Here is a 24,324-nt window from a genome sequence, read left to right as displayed (position 1 = left end):
TCAGGAGGTGAAACCAAGATTCACAGTGAGCTACAAATGTGGCACATTGCACAGATGTAACACCTGCAAAGGCTAATCTGTGGATTCACAAATGTGGAAGGGGCAAAAAAACAACCCAAACTATTTATTCCCTTTGGCTCTACAAAATCCCTGCCACAATTATAAGAACAAACATGGCGAACAGCTCAAAATTCCACCTATACAAAATCACTTTTTAATCCAGAAAAACGACAGCTCTGTAATCACTAATATAGCTGAGAATCATTAGTCTGTGGATGAGCATTGCATTGGAAAAGTAGAAAATGTTCTGCTTTTCATCTTGATTGTGTATACCAAAAAGACTAGTTAAAGCACATATCAGGGTAGCTAATCTGTATTAAGGAGCATCTATTCTCTCCCTCCAGACCACACTGTATTCTTGGGGCAGAAACTGTGTATACTCTACCTAAAATATGTGCCTGCCTTCAACTGCAAGCTGTCCATCTCTTCTTAAATGGTGGCAAAAAAGAAGAAACTGTTTTTGATTTTGATTTTTTTTTTTTTTTTAAGATACAGAAGGAAAGGAGGAAGGGAGTTTCCTACCAGGCAGGGATTTTCTGGCTTGCAGAAAACAGGTAAGTTGTTGAGTTGCTTGTTTGCTGGGAGCTTTTAGACAACCCAGTTCTGCATGGCTCCCACAACTGCAACAGTAGCAGCAGCAACACTGTGTGATGGTAAAAACTGGTCATCTGAATCCATTCAGAGAGATGGGAGGGAGGGAGATGCACACTCAGAGAGAGGGAGGTTTCCCTGTCATCAATATACCTCTAATTTCACAGACACTTTCTTGGCACAGTGACGAAGAAAATAACAGGCCAAAATCCTACAGTTAACTGGGTAACCTGCTGGATCGTCCTTAACCACACTCCCTTGGATCAAGGGATGGGAGCGATTGCCCGTCCTTTTCCAGACGCATTTGAGAGTGTTCCCAAGTCGCTCCTAGTCGCCCCTTTTCCCTGGATGCTCCTTACTCAAATGTTGCCTGCCGGCTCCTGTAGGCTATCTCCATATGCAGAGAGCGAGAGCCCTTTTCTCATGCTAATCAGCCCCTGGCAGCACCTCTGCGAAGGGTCGCGCAAGGAAGGGAGGCAGGTGGCCGGTTGGCTCCCAAGGCAGCCCCCCCACAAACCGGAAACAGGGCCGCGACGTCACGTGGTTGCCAAGTAGATCCCGGCGATAGGGAAGCTGGCGCAGCAGTGGACAGGCCAGGCAAAGGGTGGCGGAGTGTCTCTCTTCACATGGCCCCTCACGTGTTTAATAGAGGCAATTGAACAAAGGGGAAATCATTGAAGGGGAGGCGGCGGCAGCAGCCCCGGCAGCGCTGGTTGCCTTCGTGGCATCAATCAAACACGCTTTGCATCAATACACGGCAGCGGCAGCAGCATCTGGCTTGTCCCGAAGTTTTCTCCTTTTCCATTTTTACGCAGGAAAAGTTGGAGCGGCCGGTGGGGAGGCGCGCGCGCGCAGGCACACGCACACGCACGCGAGCACTACACACCTCTGACATTTTACAGTACTGCTCATCCCAAGATCTGAACTCTGGAGGGTGTGCTCCCCCCCCAAAAAAAATCAGATTTGCTAAGTGTGTGTGTATGTGTTTGAACACCCCGAACATGGGTTTTTTTTATTAACTACTTTGCATTGCAAGCAGCTCACGGGAGAGTAAGTCAGGTTGACATCGGTGGGACTTACTTCTGAGTAAACGTGCCTACGCTTACACTGTATGTAGCCTTCGGCTCTCTGGCGCTCGCCTTGTTTACTCGAAAGCAAGGGCCACTGCTTTCATCAAAGCTTGCTCCCGGTTAAGTGTAGGGAGGGTTGCAGTCTTTAAAAAAGAAGAAGAAGAAGAAAAGAAAGGGGAAAGCTTAATTTGTATGGGAGGGGTGAAGAAAGGGATTGATTAGCGGGCCATGTCTTTTCCGGCACTGATGTCAAAATCTTGCTTATCCCCAATAAAAGACCACTTTGATTCCTGATTGAAGAAGGCAACTTCGGATAGCACCTTTCAGCTTAAAGTTCCTTCCCGTCTTTCTGTCACAGGGGTGTCTTGGTCTTTCAATATTTCGTTACCAAAAATAATAATAATAAAATTCAAAAAATCCCGGCCCCTCCTCTAAAAAAATCCTGTAAACTTAGGAACCTTAAAAAATCAGCAACGCTAATAAGAGCTCGTGAGATACTTACCGATCTTGCGAGAAGGCTGGAGCTTGCCACCCCCCCACACACACCCCACCACCAGTCCCCCCCCCATCCTCGCCCCCGCCTGCGAGATGCATCTGTCCGTGGGTATTTCAAGAGTTTGTAGAAACTGAAGGATGGGGAGTAGCTGCGGGGAGAACTTCATAACTCTGTCTAGGAATTATTTGGCAATTGAAAGACTTCTCTCCAAATCCGCGAGGACCTTCCCACGGTCTGGTTAGATTTCTGTCCTCAAAAATGATTGCTCGTGGAGTTCCATTTATTTTAAAACAAATTTAAAGGTTGCGTTGTGCTTTTATTTTTCATATCTTTATTGCTCTTTTATTTTTGATCTCCCTCCTAGTCCAGTGAATAATAGTCTGAATATGTAGAATATTATATATATTTATATATATAAAGAACCTCACCCCGGTTCTCTCTCTCAGAGAGAGAGAGAGAGAGAGAACCGGGGTGAGGTGAAAAGAGGGATCTGAAATAGGCAATATTTATTATTATTATTATTATTATTATTATTATTATTATTATTAATTACCTTAACTCTTTAAAAATGGGTTCACAGGTTTGTAGTCTAGACTAGATTGGGAAAGATCTTATTCAGATGAATAGCTCTTGGGATCTGATTGCATGGGATTTCCACTTCACTTGCGTACTGTATTTCATTACGATCTTATCACTCTCTTGTCCATCTCTCTGGAAATCCACAGGCGTCTGCCTAAACGAATGGCACCTTCCCTCACTGGGATGGGGATCATTAGGTCATTCAATAAACGGCTTAACACTCCCCCCTCAAAAAAAAACTTTTATTCTAGCCCACTCCGGAGATCAGGAATGAAAGCTTGAAGAGGCTCTTCTCCCACTTTGCCTAATTACTAAGCCTCATCTCTTGCTGTCATCAGTGGGTCGGATTTTGAAAACAAAAAACCCGAGATGTTCTGAAATGAATGCATAATTGGCAAGTCTTAAGGGGCAGCGCTTCTTTAACCGTGGCAGGAAGAGAAAAAACGTTTAATGAGTTTCTTGTGGGCTTCGCGGGGCTCGGAATGCTCCTTTCTTGACCTGGGGAAACCCTCCACATTGCCTTGAAGGCAATGGCACAACTCCCCTTGATCCGAATGGAGCTGGGCAACTGGGTCCAGTTAAATCCGGAGCGTGGGTTTGGGGATGTTTTCATGAAACCCACTGCAAAGAAAAAGCTGAAGCGAGGGTTTGATTTGGCTGGGCACCAAAATACATAATCCTTTTCCCCAAAGGGAATCAATCAAACGTCTGAACAGATCCTTCAAACCCGCAACAAGAAATCTCTCCGGGCTGCGGAGCACAAATGTACACAGAAATCCAGGAAGATCTCTGCCCTTTCTAGATTCTGTGGATCACAAGACTGAGAGCAGTTTCTCACACACACACACACACACACACCCCTTCTTCCTAAATCCCTCGTGTAGCTTTGAACAGTCAATTTGCAGTTTTGGAAATGAATCACCCAAAGCTTAGAAAGAGCGGTTGGGTGATTGTGTGTGTGAGAGAGACTTTCTTTCTTTCTTTCTTTCTTTCTTTCTTTCTTTCTTTCTTTCTTTCTTTCTTTCTTTCTTTTTCTTTTTTGCTGCCACCAAGGTAGAGGGTCTCTGCTTCCCCCCCCTCATCCAATCCCCCACACATCCTCGCCCACCCCTCAGCTCAGGAGCTCTCTTTTGAGGGCGATAGCTAGTGACTCGAGTGAGTATCCCAACGCCTTGCTCAAGGCGCACATTCAATGCACAGTTCAAAAGCAGTTTATCTTAGCTTAATGTAAGTAAAAGTAGAGTGTCGGATCAGCGTAGCATTTGTTTCAGTTTCCTTCGGTGGGAAGGCGGGGGAAACAAGCGCTCTAATAGATTTAACTGTGTCAACGCGAGGGAGATGTTGCCCCCGGAGCCCAGCCATACAAGACCCCTTGGGCAGCTCCTGTTTACCTTCAGCCTGGATCATGCCAAACCCAAGGACTGGAACTGAGGGCGGGGGCGGGGAGGGGGTTGTGTTGGTTTCTTTCCGAAGCACTGGTCTCAGGGCTCAGCTCTCTGGCCAAAGAGATCTCACTTGGGGTAGAGAGCTGAGAGAGCACCCAAGCAAGCCTTGAGAAAAGCCTCCCCACCCCCCACACGCATACACACACCCCTTCTATCCCCAGCCGAGCACCTCCAACCTCTCCCAGTGCATTTCAGGACTTCAGCTAGAGTCAGAGGTCTTTCTCCCCACCCGCAACGATGCCCCCTGCAAAGTGGCGTTTTGATTAAGCAAAGAGAAGAGCATTGCTTAAGCACACACTTTAAGTTGTTCTTGGAAGAAGAAGAAGAAGAAGAAGAAGAAGAAGAAGAAGAAGAAGAAGAAGAAGAAGAAGAAGAAGAAGAAGAAGAAGAAGGGGTCCTTCTGGGGATGTGGCCTCGGAATTGGTTCATAATGTGCCGGACTTGCGAAATTGCTGACTTCCAGATGTGGGAAGAATATCTTTCTTCTTTTGGACCTACGGAACCTGATTGGATTAGGACAAGCGCGTCACATTGGAAACCTTTTTGAGTGATGATTTAATTAACCATTCAGTAGAAAGCTGTATTCGCCAGGAAATCCCTGCCCGATTTGCATAACCAATCCCAACAGAGCAAAGGTGGAGTCTAAGGGCTTAATTTTGATTTTAATCTTTTCCAAAGTCCCCGCAAAGAGTTCTTCCCCTCTCCATTAAATGCACAGCTACTCACTCACCTTTCCAGCTGTCAAGGGTTGTCTGTCTCAAACTTTCACATGTATATGTATAGGATATCTATATTTGTGATATCTACGATATCTATATATATGATACCCTATATATGATATCCTACACAGAATTATACACGATATAGATAGATACGTATATTTTAATATACATAATATACATAAAATATGTATATTGTATGTCTCATGTATCTATTTGTCTGCCCATCTTCTGTCTTATCTGTATGTATCTGTGACAGCTGCAATCCTAAGAATATTTGCTAGGGAGTAAGTCTCATTTACCCTTACTTCTGAGTAAACAGGTCAGGCAGTACAAGTCTACCTGTATTTGTAAAATATATGTACATACATTACATAGGCATGACTTCTGTTTTCCCATCTTTATAAATCTTTGTCTTCTCTGTCTGTCTGCCCATCTCCTGCCAAGAAGGAGCGAGAGAGATTATTTAACCCCCACTCTCCATTTTGCATACATACCAAGACGAATTCCAAACTCCCTCCCACTCTAGTAACAGAAAAGAGTTTTTAAGACCCAGAGATATATTCACTTATAAATAAGTTCTATTGGCTGTAGGATTCAATTAAACGTGTTCAGAATCACAGGCATAAACACCAACCATACGTGTGTATAATACACACGTGTGTATGTATGTGTGTGTGCAACACACACACACACACATATATATACATGTATACATATATATATGTGTGTATACATATATGTATATATATACATATATACACACACGCACACCCCAGAAATCCATTTCACACTTGTTATCATCAGGGAGAATTCAAGCGCCTTCGTTTCTGTCCCCAAATTTTATGAAACAGTTTCCTAACATCTAAAAGTGGGGAGAGGGGTAGGGAATCTTATCAAGGCATGGGAAGGCGAAGAAATCTGTCTGCCTGCCTCTCGGTGTTGCAGATCCAGTCTCCGCGCGTGTAAGTAGGATCTGGCCCCACCAAGGCGCGATCCTCTCCAAGGCCAGGGAGACGTGAACTGCAGAGCCCAGAGAGGCTCCTTGCAACTTTCAGCTCCTTTGAGTTCGCCAGTTCTGTGAATGGTGTTCACCGCTTTCCGCCTTGCATCCAGTAGGATTTAGTGAAGAGGATAATGATGCCAAAGACTTGATGGTTGGGGAGGGAGGGAAGGAGGGAGGCAGGCCAGGGAAGGAGGGAGGGTGGAAAGAGGGAGGGAAACACAGGGGGGAGGGAGGGGAGGGAGGGAGGTGGAATTTCATTTCTTCCACTAAAGCGTTTGCGGAGACTTCAAGGTATAATCTATCCCAGATCCTTCCTTTCCCAGAGAGAAACTTGGCGATCACGTTTCCACATGATGCTCACGTTTGGTGCTCTTCAATTATCCCTCCCCACAAAGATAGGTGGCGTGTGTTTCAGGGTCCTCTCTCCTCTCTCTCCTACAGAAAAGAAAAAGAAAAAAATGTCATTAGAAGAGGCGTAACACGTCAGTCCGTCCCCAGGTTTGTGTTTCCTGGAGTGGCAGAAAGAGATCAGTCCTAACCTGCCCAGCAGGAATAACGGTCCCTTCCGACAACTCTTTGCGAGGCTTTTGAGCATTTTTCCCCCTCCACCAGCTGCATCTTCCTGCACCTTTTTTCTTCCTCCACTCCGCGGCTTTTTCATGCTTCTTCTTCTCTCCATTGCTGGCCAAAACTACAAACAAGACTTCGCAGGTACGTTCTCGGGGATATTTTCCCCTCTTTTCTCTTTTGCTCAGTATTGTTCCGCCTTCTGTCTCTCTCTGTCTCTCAGCAATTGCTAGCCGGGGGTCTATTTTCCTCGACTCTAGCTGGAAGGAAGTCGTGGTGTGGGGAGAGATCTCCTTTTTGAACTGAAATGACATTCACTTCGGGATCACTTTCCAAAAACAGAGTTGATTCTCCTTCCACACAGTTCTCACCTGGGGCTCCCCCCCCCCATCCTTATACCTGCCTAACCGGGTAGAACTTTTATTTTTTGCACTTCCCACCAGGAGGGGGGAAAAAGTTCTAATTTCCATTACTCGGTCTCTTTCTGATTCCGCTCGCTGCTCTTCGGATTCACGTTTACACATCTTGAAGTTTGCACGTACCTGTTAATGATTTTCAAGCTGTGAATAAGAACTACCCAGGCACAGTTGGATAAGATTTTAACTGGGGAGGTTGTGGGGGTTTTTTAATGAAAAAATCCGAATCCCCCAAATATGTATTATTATGAGCCGGAGGGATTCTCCTCCAGAGCAGAAAGTTTGCTATTCTGTTTGCTTAGGCAGTTTCATTTCTTGCTTTTATTTTTCTGAGGCAGGGTGAAGTAACACCACAGCTTCTGGGATTCTCAACAAGAAGTGAAAGTAGTGACTGGAACTTATTTAAGAGTCTTTTGCAAAATAAGAATTCAGTTAGGATAGAAGAGACAGAAACTTTCAAGAAAGAGACCCCAGCTTTCTAAATGATTGGCAACTATTATTATTACTACTACTACTACTACAACATATTAAAGATTAGGTAGCTCTTGCAAATCATTGACGATGATTCTTCGCCATTGGTACCTTCGTCCATGATTCCACCACTTATCCAAGCAAGCTTTCCAGGGCCAGATAGTGGTTAAACAATTTGCTTGCCTTCTGCTAGCTCTTGGCTTATTAAAATTGAGCAGCTGATTATAAACTCTAGAATTTGGAGTCTCTGGGAAGCAGGGAACTGAATGCCTCTCTTCGCCCTTTACACACACACAGACTTCAGTGGATCACGATGGGTTCATAGACAGGCGACTGCAAGACTGACCTCGTCTGTGCCATCTTAGAGCCTTACCTGCAAATCAGTGTATTTTTAGCTAACCTCCAAACCCAGTTCCTATGAGAAACCCAGCCTTCCAGCACCCCACGTCAAGTTCATAGGAAAACAACTAGCGAGGGAGAGAGGAGAGCATCAAAGCTCGGCAGTCCCCTCCAGTTGTGTTTAGGGCAGCCCGAGCCTAGGCATGTTTACTCGGAAGAAAGTTGCAGGGAGTTCTACGGGACTTACTCCCCAGTAAGTGTGCCGAGGATGGCAGCCTCTACAGCCTGCCAAAAAGGCGAGCCTGCTGCAAGTAAGTGTCTAAGTTGCAGAGTCTAGCCTGTAACTAAAAGAGGAGACAAAAGGCGAGGTTAGGATCAATTTGGTTCAGGAGAGCAAGGGTTAATCGTCCTTGTTTTACCGTTTGCATCTGTTACATCTTTTATAGCCCCCCCACCCCACCCAGCCTGGCTCCCCTGTTTAAACTAATCCTCAAGTCGGAGCATCGCGGGGTGTGCGTGTGTGTGCGTGTGTGCTCTTTTTTTAAAGCTACAGCATCCCCTTAGAGCCGCTAGAGCGAGGGGTTTCCTCCTCCTCTCCCCGCTTTTGACAGGCTCGACCTCGAATCCAGCTTGCGGCAGGGTCCGCGAGAGGTGCACCAGTTTACAAGTCTTAATAAAATTTTAAAGGAAACAAAAATGAGATCACCTAGTCAGAAAATCTCACTAGTGTGAAATTTCTCTCTCTCTCTCTCTCTCTCTTTCTCCCCTCAATCAACCCCCCCCCGCCCCGCCACACACACACATGTCTTTCTGGGGAAGGACGGCTGAAATGACCCAGGGGTGTGGGTGGACAAGACTTTACACTGGTTGTTGGCAACGTGACTTTAAAAGTGTGAGAAAAGAGCTGATGGGGGGGGGCAGGATCAAGGCAGCTATGAACCCTCTTCTTCTGTTGCTCTTATCAGTTTGTCGCCATGTACTTTCAAAAAAAATTTAAGGTGTCATTGTTTATGCAAATTAGATACAGTGTCTTAAGGTCCTCGGTACTTTTCGGAGGAACCAATCCGCCCAGCATTTGAGTCAAACAGCCCTACTGTGTTAAAAATAAATAAATTAACAAAATAACCCCGCTATCCCCCCCCCAAAAAAAAATTCAAGTGCATTCCCTCTTAGGGTCGTGAGTCATTCTGAAGATGTAATGCTTGTGTGTGCTTGTGTGTCTCTGATCTCCTTTACTAGTGGGGCGGGGGGGGGAATAATAAAAGGCATTTTGTTAAAAAGGAAAACAACACACACTCATGAGAAGAAGGGAGGGGAAGAAAAGAAAAGAGGAGGGAAAAAAGCACACAACCCTGGCCAGTGGCTTGAAAGGAAGGAAGGGAGACCGTTTGCTCGAGGTTGTCTGTGCAGCGTGCGCGTCTGTGGCTGCTGGGGTCTCCTTTGTGGGGGAAACGCTCCTCTGTGGGCTCCCTTTGGCGCCCTGCATTTGAACGGGATCTAGCAATGCCCACCCGGTTCCTCTGTTTGGTTGTTCCATAGAGTCTGCGTGCTGCTGAATCAGGGAGTCGAGTCCATGCGAACTGCCATCTGATCCACTCTTATCAATGAAGCAGCAGATCATGGCGGATGGCCCCAGGTGTAAGAGGCGAAAACAAGCCAATCCAAGAAGGAAAAACGGTAAGGAGAGAAAGGAAAGAAGGAAGGAAGGAGGCGGCGGAGGGGTGGGGGGGAAGAGGGGGGAAGCCCTCCATCAAACTTTTTTTTTTTTTTTACTTTTGGTCCTGGCGACTTTACTTCGAGAGAAAGAGAGGGGGGTGAAGAGAAGACAAGGAAGGGGGAAAGAAAGGGAAGCGAAGTGGCGTGGGCGGGGGGGGGGGTGCGAGAGAGAAAGCCGCACAGTCAGCAGCAAAGCCTTGGGTTGGAGCCTGGCGATCGCTTAGTCTTGTGGCGGAGAAAAGGGAGAGAAAGGGAGATCTGTCTCTGTCTCTTGTGTATTTCTGGGGGAGAGAGAGAGAGAGTTCAAGGGAGTCCAGGAGAAAGTGAGTGTCAGAGAAGCTGTGGGGGATCCCAGGGCGTTTCTATTCCTCTCCCCCCCGCCGCCGCCGCCGCCATATGAGCGCTCTTTAGCGTTCGGTTCGGTTTCTCCCCCCCCACCCACCCCCCGCATCCCCGCCGCCTTTCTCTTTGGAGAAGTCCGATCAAAGTGGGGAAAAGAGAGAGAAAAGCAACCCCAGCCTGGTCTCTGGGCTCCCTTAGAGGAGTTGGGGGGCAGATTCCTTTAGGGAAGGGCGGGGGAGGGGGAGGGGGGACTCCAGGCGCTGAGAGAGGAAGAGGGTTAACAAGGGGGGGAGAAGATCCCCCCCCACTTCCTCGCTTCAGGGCTGTGGAGGAGAAGGGCTGAAAGTTTCTTGCCTGCAGCCTAGGGAGAGTCAGTCAGCTAACGGTCCCAGCGCCGCGGCTACTGTGCCGGCGAGATCCCCCCAGGAAGACCCGTTAGCTTCCTTCCCTCTCGCTTCCCCCCGCAAGCTCCCCCCTCCGCGCCCCACAACACACACACACTGCCCCGCCGTTGTCTCTTTCTTGTTTCCCTTTGATCGTTGCCTTCCCTGCCACAATCAGCCCTCAGACGAGCCAAGCTGGCCTTTCTCCCTGCGTCTCTCTCTCTCTCTCTCTCTCTCTCTCACAAGACCCAGGAAAAGCAAGCAAGGCGCGGGGAAGGAAAGGGGCGGGGGGGGGAGCGGGGGGCACAACCACCAAAAGAGCACTTTTGAAACCGTCCGGTAGTTTTCACGTTGCCATGTTCTCAACCCCAGGCTTGGATCCTCCTTGTGTCAGAAAGAAAGAGAGAGAGAGAGAGAGAGAGAGAAAGGAGGGGGTGGAGAGGGATTTTTTTTTTTTAACAGCTCCATTAAAAAAAAAAAAATCGAGGAAAACCGCTAAGCCAGACCCTGAGAAAAGCAAGAGCCGGAGAGGGGGCAGCGTGAGAAATCTTGCTCTGAACTGGCGGAAGAGTTTCTTGGGAGTGCTGCTGCTGCTGCTGCTGCGTGCTGGGTGCAATAGATTCACCAAGGAAATTCCCTCCGTCGTAGCAGCAGCAAGCAGCAGCAGTCATGAGAGAGCTGTGAATATCAGACTGGTGGTGTCTGATTTGTCCAGGGTTGCCCTCTCCTCTGATCTCGACAGGCTTTGGGGGGTGGGGCGGCAACGGCGGGGGGGGGGGGGAGTTCACTCAGACGTGCTCTGAGTCGGATTTTGGCAGCTCTGCTTCTGCGGTGGGGCTCTCGAGCCTCGTTCCTTCCTTTCTTCTTTGGGTCACAAGTGCCAGCCTTCCCCCCCCCGCCACCCCCACCCCGCGTGCCGCTTCATAGATACACTCCAATCCAACCCTGTCTCTGAATGGATTTCCTTGGCCCCACTTGGAACAACTTTCCTCTAGAGAGTCGTGTGTGGGGCGGGGTGGGAGGAGGTCACACGGAGTGAAGACGATTGTGTAAACCTGGAGCGATTTGCTTACTTGGGATTTTTGCTGCGGGGGCGGGAGGGGGGGTCCTAGAGAGAAAAGAAAACTCCAAGAGAAACGTTGATTACAAACAAATGCTCTCTCTCACTCGCTCTCCAGCGTGTGTGTGTCTTTTTCTTCCTTGTTGTGGAGGTGTCGAACCAAATGGGGCAGCGATAGAGGACTTTTAGGCAGAAACTCTTGGTTAAGTTTCTCCCTCTGGCTCCCCTCCACACACACACCGCCACCTTGGTGTTGCCTTTGATCTCCTCGCTTCCTTGAAGAGCAAAAACCCAACTCCTGAGAATATATTCCAGGTCGCTCTGCAAGGACTCTCTCTTCTTCAGAGTCGCCCCCACTTTTCCTTTCGTCTTGTGTCTGTCATTCTTTAAAGTGGTCCTAGCCAAGGAGACAGGCTCCCTGGCCCCCTCCTGCTCGCTGGGTAATTTGATAGACGTTAACATTACACCTAATGCTTCCCTCTCCTCGACAGTATTTCCTCCGTTCCTTTTGTTGTTGTTGTTGTTGTTGTCGTTATTGTAAAATGTTGGTTATTGATTTGCTTAATATCAATGTCTGTTGTGGGGCTCTCCTTCTGCCCCCATTCCATCCTTTACAAGTAGGTAAAACGCGTTGCTGATCAAGTGTGTAGGTGTGTCAATTAGACTTTGTGTCAATTAGACTTTCCTCTCTTACCCCTCCCTTAGGTTAAATCGTGTGTGTGTGTACAGACACACACTTTTACTGAGAGCGGGGGAGAATGGACTTTATTAGGCGTTATTCTACTTCAGAAGTGGACTGTTGCAGGAATGGAAAGTCGAATTGCGGCTCAACCCACCTGATGTCTCTTTCTTGGAGGTTGTGTGTCTGTGTTTGTACAGCACGACTGTTAGCTTATCTTCTTCGAGGCTTGTCCACTGTGGTGTGGTCAATATCTGTACGGTCCATGTTTCCTTCTCACAGTTGGTACTACGAAAGAGAAAGAGAGAGAGGTGGCATGCGTGGGGAAGAGATAAATGCGTGCGATACATACAGGAAACGATATAATTAGAGCAGAGGCATAAGGACCCTGCCTAATCTTCATTCTGCTCTCTGGTGGGTGTTAGTTAGAGACCCTGAAAGCCTTTGAGAGCCAAGTGGTCATGGGCCAGTGGAGGAAGGGAACTTGCCTTCTGGAACCCTCCAAACTTCTGCTCAGGTCGAACCATTTGCTAATAAGAAGTTCCATATCTTGTGTCTGGTGGCAATCAAAGCTAAGGGGACCTTGCAAACTCGCCCCCCTCCATCCCCGCCCAGTTGATGTATATTTCAGATATTCATTTCTCAAGTGAGAAATACTCGAATATTGAAGAAGCAGGTATATACATATTGGGTGTGCTTTCTTTTAATTTCTCTCCTTCCACACTTCCTCTCTCTCTCTCTCTCTCTCTCTCTCTCTCTCATACTCGACAGACACGTATTTGGTCCCTTTGGGAATTGCTGGGGATTTATCTGAACGGAGTGGAATTTTTTTTTTCCTCCCTCTTTTGGATTCCTGGAAAAGATGTCACTTTTCTGAGGCTGTGCTTTTCCTGATAACGTTACACAGAACGGTGCTAATAGAAATCGTCGAGAAGGCACGAGAATCAAAATATTTGAGGCTTTTTTAAAAAAAAGCTGCAAAAATTGGTCATAGTGGAAGGTGGATTTAAATCGGTTTGCTTGTTGGCTTTTAAAACCAAGAGTAGACCCTGGAAGTGGCAGCAGGAAAAGCCAAGCGCCGTCGGTCCGGGGAGCACTGAATGGGTGCGTGTCTGTATGTCTGTTTGTGTCTGTGCATTCTCAGGTGGAAGCTAAGATGCTGGTTCAGATTCTGGATCTCTCTGAAAGGCCAGCCAGTTGTACGAGCAAAGGAGGCGGATGGGAGGTGCTGTTGCGGGGAGTGTGATCCTCCTGGAGAAGCCAGGGATGCTGTGCGCGCGTGGGGAGAAATGAGGACAGGAGAGGCCGCCGCATGTGGTCTCTCCAGAAGGGCTGAGGCTTGCAGGAGCTGAGAGGATCTCGCAGCAGCCCAGGAATGTCTGTCGGTTTTCAGGAAAGTTCAGTCAGATGATGCCTAGTCGCCTGACTCACTTTGAATCGAAACACTTTCCCTAGAAGCAGGAGGCAAACCCCCAAGCTGCCTCCTATTTGCTTTCTCTCCCGCCCTCCCCGCCCCCTTCCCCACGCTGGCTGCCCCTGGGAGATCCACCACCACTCTCAGGCAAGCTGGAAACTTCCCCCAAGTCCAGCCATCGCCGCTGCTGCTGCTGCTGTTGCGGTGGGTTGTGGATGCTGATGCTGTGTGGGCCCCGTGTGCAGTAGGAAGCGGACTCAGTGGAAGACGGAAGAGATGCTGCTGTTGCTGCACGGCAGATGGGCGGGGGGTGGGCAGAAAGAGAGGGAGGGAGGGAGGAAGAGATGCCGACAAGGCCTTCCCTCCCACCCCCACCCCTTTCTTTCTCTCTCCTTTTTTGTCCCGCATCTTCCTGAGCGATGATGAGTTAGAAGCAACATCACGCGGGTGGAGATTCGGATAGGCAGCAGCTGCAGGCTGCTTTTCAGATCAAGGGACAGTAGTGTGACAAAAGTTGGCTCGGCGGTTTGATCTCCTCCCTCCCCGCGCCGCCCCTCCCCGCTGGTCCCTACAAAAAGTTTCAGCGCCCATCTCACTCGGCCCTACTTTTGAAGGAGACGGGTAAAAAGGCAGCATCTCCGGTTCTCCAAAGGACAGGCCAAAAAACCTTCAGGCATCCCCACTGATCTCAGGGCCTGTTGTCAGCCAAAGAACAGACACCGGCCAACCCAAGTTAGAAACTCGGAGCGACAATGTCCCATGCCGGAAAGAGGCGGTGTGGGCGGGGGGGGGGGGATATTCAGGTCCGATTATCGTGAGAGCATCTTAGGTGTGTGTGAGAGGCGCGGGCCAGCTAGACACTGGGTTGGATGGCGCGCGCGCGCGTGTGTGTGGACAACCGATCTGAGAGCATCTGGCGAAGGGAGGGTAGAAGCAAGCTGCTGAAGTAAGACGAGTTGCCTTTTGGCAGGCTTCAGGTACAGCCGGCGAGAGGATGCTTCTGGGGTTAGGGAAAGAGGCATCTTTCTAAGGGTACCAAAGTGATTCACTTCTGGAAGTTGAGTTGCTTCAAGGGAAAAGGTTTCTCTGCCACAGAAGCCTCATCTTCGTGTGTGCACACAAGCATTCAGACACACACGTGCTGCAGAGCAGAGAGGCCAAGGTGGGCAGCGTGCCTTGCGAGTGCGGGCCCATCCTTCGCACGAGCCAAGGGAGAACACCCAGAGGCTGCTTTCTCTAGCAAGGTGGATGTGCCTTGTGAACTTTTAGGTTGTTGGCGGGCGGGAAGTGAAGGATGGGGTGTGGGCGCGCGGGAGAATTGCTTCACTATCCCTTTTTGGTAGATCAGTCCCATCTGAAACTGGCTGCGTTGACGCAGAGTTGGAGGCAGAAACATTTCTCCCCTGATGTTCTTTGGAGATTATAAACTGAGGAAGAATCGAGGAAGTGCAGGGCAGGGCGTGCATGTATTTTTAAGAAAGAATAATACATGAATGAGTTGTAAAAGCACATAGGGACGGGAAAATGGCAGCGGAGTTAGAGTACCAAGCAGTGTATTTTGAGGGGGGAAATCCCTATGGGATGGAAAAGTCTCCCTCTCTCCCTCCCTTCTCGCTCTCTCCTTTAAAAGTGGGAAGAAGGGTGCTGCTTCTTTGAAAGGCGTTAGGCATGTTTGGCCTCAGAAGCATCTGGGCAATCTGCATTATCCCAGTGCTTTTAAGGTGCATTTTCTCTTCTCTGAAAGGGAAGCCTTTGTCCTGCTTCCACACCCCCCCCCAAGTCGATGGGCTTCCCAAGGTAGACACTATTTTGTGCCTGTCACCCCGAGAGGGGAGTGCAGGTTTGCAGTGCTCACAGACAATTGATTGTCTGCCCTAATGTGTTTCATTTACATGTTTATAACGTCAATAGTGCTGGGGTGTCCACTGTACCATTCATTCAAGCATTCTCACAAGGGTACAATTGTCTGAATGGCGAAGTCAGACACCTTTTTGATTGCTCTTTAGTTGTCTTTTTAGAGGAAGGAGGGAGGGAGGGAGGGAGGGAGAGAGAGAGAGAGTCAGAGAGAGTGAGAGAGAGAGAGAGTCTCTGAGGCAGAAACACTAGTTGAAAATGTGCACCATGAAAACGTTACCAGAAAAGCAGATGGGAAGAAGAGAAGGGGGGGGGGGGAGAAGAAACCCGCTCGATATTTAAAGTAAACCAACATTTCTGACGGGGAGAGGACCGGAACAGAATCATCATCAGATCCATGCTTATTGCTTATCAGTATGTGTGTGCGTGTGTGTGCTTTTCCTTTCCAGGATTTTTTCTTTTTAAATTGCGTTTGATGTCTGATGTATTCAGGGATAGCAACTTAAGCACACTCCCCAGGAAGAAAGTCCCTTTAAACTCAGAGGGGGTTGCTTCAGAGAAAGCATGTTTAGGATTGGGTTTTTAAAAAAAATCGGGGGGAAAGTGTGTGTTTGTGTGAACTATATATACATATTTAGACCAACAGTGCAGCTAAGCACTGGGCCGGATGAAGGGTTGGCCTCTCTGTATTTAAGCAGCAATATAAACTTTACAGAAGACCCAAATATTTCCCCACTGAATATTGCACATGAAAATCCGTGAATACGTTTAGGCTTTAATTTGATTTATAGTTTGCATTGTTAGGTACTTAGTTCTAGTGCCTGATCTTCCAGGGTGATTGATCTGAGGAATAGGAATGGCAATTTGAAATAGAACTTTTTCCCCCTTTTGCTAAGGTGTGTTGAACTGTGCCATCCCCCCGCCCCCCACACCATGTCATGTTCTCTCCCTGAGGTTGCTTCCGATGGAGGCAAGACTGGATTAGCCTTGTTTCCTTCCACCACTCAGGAACAATCCCATCTTCTTCAGTCATATCAATTAGATGTCTAATGTACCCCTATAGAGCCCATATGGAGACACCAAGGAAAGAGAGGTTTCACATTACACTCTGAAGAGCGGGGGGGGGGACGTGATTCCCCTCCCCATTTTAAAATGTAAAAAAAAAAATCCGTGTTAATCCATCACTGAAAAACAAGGTGATTTATTTCCTCTGAAGTTTCTGATTTTTTAAAAAGTGAGTTTTTTTTAAACAAAACAAAAAACTTCGTTAAAGAAATGTAAATTTAACAACAAAATCAAAAACAAATGCCATGCCCGTTTGTGGGCAGCTTTATTTTATTTTATTTTATTTTATTTTATTTTATTTTATTTTATTTTCGTATGCCTACCAGGGAAGACACCCAGAGTAGATGCACCGTTAGCTGAACCCCTGACACGGCGGTCTTTTGAATGCCTTAGGTATGATTTCACTTTCGCTCACATCAATGCTGACCTGAATGCCTTTCATATCTGATCCGCTGTGTCTCTCCCAGTAAACATCCCCTGAGGGGAGAACAAAGAAAGGAGCTCTTCTTCTTCTTAATCACAATTCAGTCCATTCACCCGCCGGCAGGCTAGATTTGCATTCTGCAACAGAAAGCCAAGATGAAAAGAGAGAAAAGAGAGAGCGAGAGAGGAGAGAGAAGGGGGAGGAAGGAAAGAAAGAAAGGAAGAAAGAAGAAGAAGACGACGACGGCGAAGAAGAAGAAGAAGCAGCAGCAGCAGCCGGGGGGTGGGGGAGCCGAAGGGTGGAGGCAGAGTCAAATAGCTTAGGTGTTTGTCGCTGTTTGTTGGGCTTCCCCTGGTTACAAGCCTTATATAGATGCCCAGCCGTCGCTCTTCTGACAGGCAGATAGTGTTACAAGATGGCATGCGGGTACTATTCATGGCCACTCGCGCTAACACTTGAGGTAGAAAGTGTCAGGGAGGGATCAAATGCTTCTCTCTGTGGACGAGGCTGCCGGAGCCAGGGCCAGGTGGGCGCAGGTCGCCAAGGCTTGGCCGCGGATGGGACTAGCCTGGCTCCTCTCCAGCTCTCTCAAGCCCATTCAAGCGCTCGGCGGGGGGGGGGGCGCGGAGGCGTGCGTTGTCAAAGTTGACTCCAGCATCCCGGGGGAATCAAAACATCCCGTAGGGGTTGGCTTCTTCTTCCCCTTCCTACATCCAGGTGTGACTCTGGGAGGAAACTGCCAGCCCCACCCTCAACTCAACTCTCCCCTGATCTCCCCTCCAGATGCCCATGATTTCACCTGCCTCAAGCCCTTGAGCTAAGGACCGGAGACCTTAAACTGAGATCCTAAGAAGTTAATATAGTCAGCTCCTAGGCATGTTTACAAGCAAAGGGACCCCCTTTGCGGGATGGGTGTGTGTGATACGTTCCAGCGGGGTTTACTCCAAAGTGCTTGACATTGCAGCCTGGGAGAAGAGGACTGCTGAAATCAATGGGATGTGGTGATCAAGGAAGTTAAGGGAACCCTCCTCCTCCTCCTCCTCCTCCTCCTCCTCTTCCTCACCACAGAATCTGGTCCTTGTGGCTCCCAGATCCTCAAACACATCATTTCAGAGTCATAACTCCAAGTATCTCTCTCAGATTCCGAGATATTTATGGCCTGTCATCTAACCACACTTTCTTGGAACAAAAGTCAACAAAATTTCAATGCACTTACTTTTAAGTAAATACATTTCTGGATGTATTTTCACACAAATTTAGGATTTCGATTTACACCCAACGACCTAAAGGAATTTATAGCAAATCGAAACAATTAAGGACTAGTTCAAATCCTAGCATGGATTACTCAGAAATAAGTTCCACTGAGTTCAATATTTATCCATAAGAACATGTGCATAAAGTTGCACCTCTAAGTATATTTACCTGGAAGTAAGTTGCATTGGGAGTACTGGGGTTAACTTCCAGGTAAAAGTGTTTAGGATGGGGTATTAACTTCCTAGTAGTTATAAGCAGATGCAGTCAAGGACCGAATAAGCAGTTATAATCGATGCGACCTTTCTCTATATTGTGGACTTCTAGGCAACATTGCATCGTTGTTAAATAAGGTATATTCCAATTGGAATATATCTTATTTATGTATTTTACTTTCAAGGAAATCCTTTGGCCTATTATCCTCAGTAGCCCTATTGAAAAGACAAACTCGAGTGAACTATTTCTGTGCTAATTCTTCTAGGTTTGTAGACTAGGGTTCGAATCAGGTGAATGGACACACACAGTACTGCTACTGAACGCTTCCTCACTGAAACCCCACTTTCCCAAATCTGATTAAATATTCCATTTTTACAAATGTGATTCTTCGCTGAATCGATTCATCACCTCCATTCACAGATGGGTTCAGTACAACTAGTCTCTCGGACCTAGAGAACATGGTTGAGGAAGTATAATGTTTGGACCATAACGATCTGCTTTTGTGTTCTATTTTGAAGTGGTGGGGAGTCTTTTTCAAACACAAATAGTGAGTAGAGCCGAGGCAGTGGTGAAATAGACCCAACTGAAGCATGGCTGGGGAGATGAAAACACGAGCAAGCTTTCCCTTGATCTTTTACCATTTTACAAATCCCATCTTTGCAACAGAAAACACACGCACGCACACGCACAAACTTTATCCTAAGTTACTGAGACTGAGCTCTTCCTTTTGCTGTTACTGGGGTGGTGGTGGTCCTATATCACAGACACACATCCTTCAGTTTTTGCTTTGTAAGATTTGTGTCTTTCGCTAAAGATGTCAGCTTTTAAACCCATCATCACCATCATTCTCAATTGATGATTTTCTTAGTTTCTATTCTCTCCCCCCACCACACGAGAGAGTTTATTTATAACTAGATCCTGCTTACTGAGAAGTATTTAAGCCCTTTCAGGCAGAGCTGTCACATTTTGCCTGTGTTCTTTGCCTCGGTTTGCAGCAAGTTTTTTTTTTTTTTTTTAAAGTATGTGGAAGGGGGAGAGAGAGAGAGTAGAAGAGACTATGCAGTTGCTAATCTTGGAATAACCAGGCTGGTATAGACATCTTAAGTGACAACTTTTCAACCACACTATCTCTTGGCTACCAAACTGTCGTTTTTCAGAAACCTGTTTTCTTTTTAGCGGGGTTTTTTCCCCCGCCAAGATAGTAACGGTTCCCTCACCCCCACCCCCCGAAATCTCATCAGCAAGTAGATTAAACGTGCTAAAGGAACGGGGGGGGGGGAAAGAGATGTTGGAACAATGTGTAACTAAAGATGGCTTGGTTTTTCCTGGAGCTGCTGTGAAAGATTTCCCCCCAAAAGGAGTGTATACCACTACTCCGAGATGTTACCAGTTGAAGAGAGGCATGTGACACAGATTCCTGATTTTTTTTCTCCCAGAAGATTTACAGAATTTACAAAAAGAGATTATCTCTACACCTTCCACCCCAGACCCGTTTCCCCCTCATTCCCCCACCCCACCCCCATGACCCAAGCAGTGGAGGATTTAGGCAGATTTACTTCAGTAAACACCTTGGACACTTGGGGGGGAAAGTAGGGGTCTGTTTGCAAAAGGGAGGCTTTTGTTAAGTGAGGTGCTGGGATAATGCTTTACCAAGCAGCTGTGATATTAACCTACCCAGAAGCGGAGTCTTTAACTCTTTGTGTACAGCCGACTTGGAGTCTTCAAATAAGAGCACAGATTCCCAAGACTTTTGGGAGAGGTCCCCAGTTACAATTGTTCATAATATATGGGGGGGGGGAGGGAGGATGTGTATGTGCGGGAGAGAGAGAGAGAGAGAGAGAGCATGGCCTGGCTTATTTTCCAGAATACTATTTATCTATCATAATATTGCACATAAGGAGGTGTTAGTCCGAGGCTCCACTTAGATTTGGAATTAAAGGGCTAACCCAAAACATTAGGGCAAACTCACCGACCCAAGCAGCCATGCAGCCCGTACTCTTTATTACTCCCAATAAAGAGTGCAGCCTGACTCTATTCCCTGACTGGGAAATGAGTTCGTCTATGTGCCGTGGGGCTTACTTCCAAGCATGTGCACAAATAGGCTTCCAGCCTTAAAGTGCAATCCTGTGCATGTCTGCTGAGAAGTAAGTCCAACTGAGTCCAATGGGGCTTACTCCCCAAGGAGTTTAAGTTGTTTGCAGATCAACATGGCTCCATTTTGGAAGTAGACCTAATACAATCACGAGTTGTCCTTTGACTTGAAAGACAAACTAAAAAAAAAAAAAAAAAGGTTGAGGCTAAGGTGGCCACCAACTCCAGTTTTGCGGTCTCCATCTTCGAAGAGCACCAAAAGTGTGTCTCTTGCGTTCCAGCCCACCGCAGGGAAGTGTCCCCCACTTAAAGTACCAGGAATTTCAAGTGAACTTTTGGGCTAGTTGAAGGGCTACTACAGCCTTGGGAAGAAGACAGCGCGCCAAACTTATCAGCTTCTCAGTTTCACCCCGAAATGGTGTTGATCTCCCCGAATGTGTGGGAGGCAGACCTGCTTTTAGGCACACTTGAGAGTCCCACTGCTTTCCCATCCAAAGACACTTCGGAGGAAGAACCACCAGGGCCTGGAGCTGCACAGGTGTTTTCTCTGTTCTTTCATTCCTCCCTCTTGTTTTAGTTTAACTAAAATCACCTTCTCGAGGCTCTTTTTTTTTAAAAAAAATTATTTTTATTTTTGAAAGAAGGGAAGAAAAAACCTTTAGGTGTCAACGTTAGAGCAGCCAAGGAAGTGTGAGAAAGTAAAGGGTATGAGACATGACAGAATTAAAGGTGTTTGCTATGTTGTTACCCGTGTGTCAAGCTGGCAAGCTCCTTTTGTCACAGCCTCCTGGTGCTTTTTGCTCGGCTGCCGATCATCCTTGCTCTCCTAGGTTGATGCAGCAGTTTTGAACCGGGATGGGGCGGGGGGGCGGGGGTAGGGAAAGTGCGGCGCACCCGTGACTATCCCTGCAAGCCTGGCTCTTGAATGCCGTTGACACACACAGGCACAATCCAACTCTCTGTCGAAAGGGTGCCTTCCTTGCCTGCCCGCCCTCTAATCCCAGAGCAGTAGCTGCAGCAGGAGCGTCCTAGGATCTGGCGTGGAGCGCAGCTTGGCAGGAATGTCAGCTGCCAAATCATCCCATAATTATGTTTTATGTTATTTTATATGAATGGCCAAGCATGCAGTATTCCTTTGGAAGGCGAAGGAGTGTAGAGCGGGACGGAGCTGGGTCGCGGGGAGGGGGGAGAACCTATCAAAGGCAAGGGCTATTTTGTGTTTGGTTTTTGTGTGTCTCCGCCCCCCCCATCCCCCAACACGCCCAGATTGCGTTTTTCAGTACTTTCAAAACCTCGGTCAGGGTCACAGTTTGGGAGCTGAATTAAACTGATCCCATTTGTGATCTAATTGAGGTTGGCACCGTCCTTTGCAGTAGCAATCATAACAAGGCAGCGCCGTTCGAATCCAAGAAGCTCAGCAAGCGCGCGATCTCGCGCTAGAAACCGGAGTAGGGAAGCAGGGGAGTGTGGCTGGGGCCAAACGGTGGCGGGATTGCAGTTTTTGTTTCAGTACCCCACTCCCCACCCAGCCCATCTCTACCCTCCCCCAGTTCAGCCTAGCTGTAAACTCTGCACGTTTGTCCAGACTCGAATAGGGAACATACACGCACCCCGGCCCGCACAACGTGGCAGAGCTGCTGTGTCATCGCTGGTGCTAACAAAGGTCCATCCTAGCGATGCACTGCCCTCGACTGCAAACGGACAGAGGTGGATGCTTGCTGGAGGACCGAGTTCGAAAAGCTTTCTCTGTCTAAACAGGAGCAAGCCTTTCAGATCAGCCACTATCTTTACATCTAATCCGTGCGGGTTCCAGGAATGTAAATTATCCAGGGGGACTGAGGAGTGTTTACATACGGGAGGGGGGAGGGGCCTTAGAGCTCGCCTGGCAGTGAGGAAGTTGTAGCTTTAAAGACAGAAAGCCAGCCTGCCAGGGATGCTGTTGCTGTCACCTGTCTGGGAACGATGAGCGGATCCGGTGTGACTCCGAATCCGATCAGAATTGCGCGCGCGCTGTACTGCTTTAGGGAAGGGGAGCCTAGCAGATCCGAAGTAAAAAGTATATCAGGAACTGGGAAAGATGTCCACAGATAAGACGGAACCATTTCTCTTTAACGTTTAGGAAATGTATATAAATAGGCATCTTTGAAAAGGGAGCATATTTGGCACCTAGGTTTCCCCTAGTATTTCCTACCTTTGGTCTTGTTAGACATTCAGTCATTAGATCCCTTGTAGTGTGTCTGAGTGTGTCTACAAGTAGTGTGTCTGAGCTTTTAAAAAAACTCCAAAAGCAAACAACAACAAAAACCCACCAACGCACACTTAACATTCTTATTCAGTGGGTGTTAGACTAGTTCGACTCTTTCCAGTTTCCAGCTTCACTAACGAACCAGAGCTGATGGGGTGTGTATGGTTGCGAGCAAGCAATTAATTAAAACAGAATTGGAAGTTCTTTTACTCTTTGTTATTGGGGCACTGGAGGGAGGGGGAGGAGATAAGAGACGTAGCCTGGAATAGATTATCGCCACATCAGGCAGGAGACAAAATGAGTTCGGGAGGAGTGCGGTGGCTGGGACAGTCAGACTTCACCGCGGCAATCCTGCTCCTTTCTCGATCCTTTAAACAGTCAAATTCACTGAACGCCGATTAATTGTTGTCCTTTAACTCTGCTCTGCCACATTCACAAGCAGGGCGGTGAAGCAGGCTGCATTTTCCAAGCCCTGGTAATGCGTGCAGATGGTGGGGGACGTGAGCATTCTAATCCGCGTTAGTGACCGGCAGTAGGAAACTAGGGGTGGCTGTTACTGTAGCATAATTAACGCAGGATAGAAAAGTGGTTGTGATTTTGGTAGTATCTATTCTTGTTCTCCAACTAACGTCTGTGTCCACCACCACCACCCCCTCTATATATGAGAATGTCTATCCTAGCAGTGTCGGAGGTAATAGAAAGAATCAATATCAAAGCTTGTTGATTAAGATACTAGAATATCTCCGATCAGAACGGTTCTTCAATCTCTGCCCCCATCACTTTTCTTCTTCTTCCTCCTCCTCCTCCTCCTTCAACAAGTGAGTCCATTTCAACCACTTCAAGTATTCCAATCACTTCAGATGACTCCACCAAATAATAATTGTAATGAGATCCAGAGCTGGGCCTCCAGCCTTTCGCTTGGGATGTGGTTTAACTCTGATTAAGCCTCTGGCAGCTGATGCCAAGCACTTGCGCAGCCCAATCCTAACCCACTTTCTGTGGAAGTCCCACCCTTTGATTTCAGTACAGATTACCTCATACGGTTTCGATTGCTACCTTTTATAACTCTTTCCCTTATAAATACGAAGAAATCTTTACGCTGTTTTAAGGAAGGCTATATTCAGAAGCAACTCCATTTTTCTCCTCCTTTCCCTCCCTTTATTATTTCTGACTTCACCCACCACACTCTCGACAGGATTTCCACTGGGACAAACTTCTCAAAGTCAACACCACAACATAAAATATTACAACATCGAATACAACACTACCACACCTGGAAGTGTGTTCTGTTATTGGAAGTTCTGTTACTGGAATAAAGCAGATGGGTTTAGGTTCTTAGTGTCACTCTCATTTGCAGGTTCAAGTGTCCCTAGCCTCCTTGAGGATTAGAGTAACTCTTCCCTCCTTGACTCTGTACAAAGATGTAATACTCAAGCTCTCGTGGTTCTTAACTGGCTTTATTTCTTCTTTTGTACCCGCCACAGTCCCATGAAGTCGCAGACTATGAGGAATGGCATCTCATCCTAACTCTGTACATTTGTTTCCAAGGAAAACTCATTCACTTCAGTTAGACTTACTTCCAAGTAAGGATGCTTCAATTCTAGTCCCCGGTTTATTAACATCAGTGGGGCCAAATCGGTTTTGGCATGCTAACTTTGGACGTAGTAAGGCGGTGATTGAAGAGCAGTAGAGAGGAGTTTTCTGTTATCTGGTGGTAAATCTAACCTGCCTTCCTGAGTGAGAGTATCGGCCAAAGTTACTAATCCGGATTAAGGGATGCGAAATAAAATGATGGTAGCATGTGTGAGTTTCCCACTCCCAGATG

General features: G+C 47.4%; 1 protein-coding gene and 1 long non-coding RNA gene across 11 annotated transcripts in view; one reads left to right on the top strand and one right to left on the bottom strand.

Moving 5' to 3' along the window:
- Positions 1-6,639, bottom strand: part of LOC128327300 (uncharacterized) — a 152,823-nt gene extending 146,184 nt beyond the window's left edge. For all 3 annotated transcript variants that reach the window (XR_008308576.1, XR_008308575.1, XR_008308574.1), the window contains exons 1-3: positions 6,506-6,639; positions 6,328-6,401; positions 5,330-5,399 (exon numbers count right to left, since the gene is read on the bottom strand). This is a non-coding gene — a long non-coding RNA (uncharacterized LOC128327300). The remainder of the gene's footprint in view (positions 1-5,329; positions 5,400-6,327; positions 6,402-6,505) is intronic.
- ZEB2 (zinc finger E-box binding homeobox 2) overlaps positions 6,536-24,324 on the top strand; it is a 194,346-nt gene continuing 176,557 nt past the window's right edge. For 5 of the 8 annotated variants that reach the window (XR_008308569.1, XR_008308572.1, XR_008308573.1 and 2 more), the window contains exons 1-2: positions 6,536-6,677; positions 9,299-9,436. Coding sequence is in view for 4 of the 8 variants with exons in the window: in XM_053255901.1 (XP_053111876.1) it covers positions 9,364-9,436 (73 nt within the window). In the remaining 4 variants the exon portion in view is untranslated. Of the gene's footprint in view, positions 6,678-9,298; positions 9,437-23,983; positions 24,083-24,324 lie in introns of those variants that run through there. The other 3 variants (XM_053255908.1, XM_053255919.1, XM_053255926.1) reach the window with 3 other exon arrangements.

The sequence above is a fragment of the Hemicordylus capensis genome, chromosome 1 (genome assembly GCF_027244095.1).
Source record: "Hemicordylus capensis ecotype Gifberg chromosome 1, rHemCap1.1.pri, whole genome shotgun sequence".
Classification (NCBI taxonomy): domain Eukaryota; kingdom Metazoa; phylum Chordata; class Lepidosauria; order Squamata; family Cordylidae; genus Hemicordylus; species Hemicordylus capensis.
The sequence above is the reverse complement of the archived record's forward strand: the minus strand, read 5'-3'. Positions and strand labels throughout refer to the sequence as shown.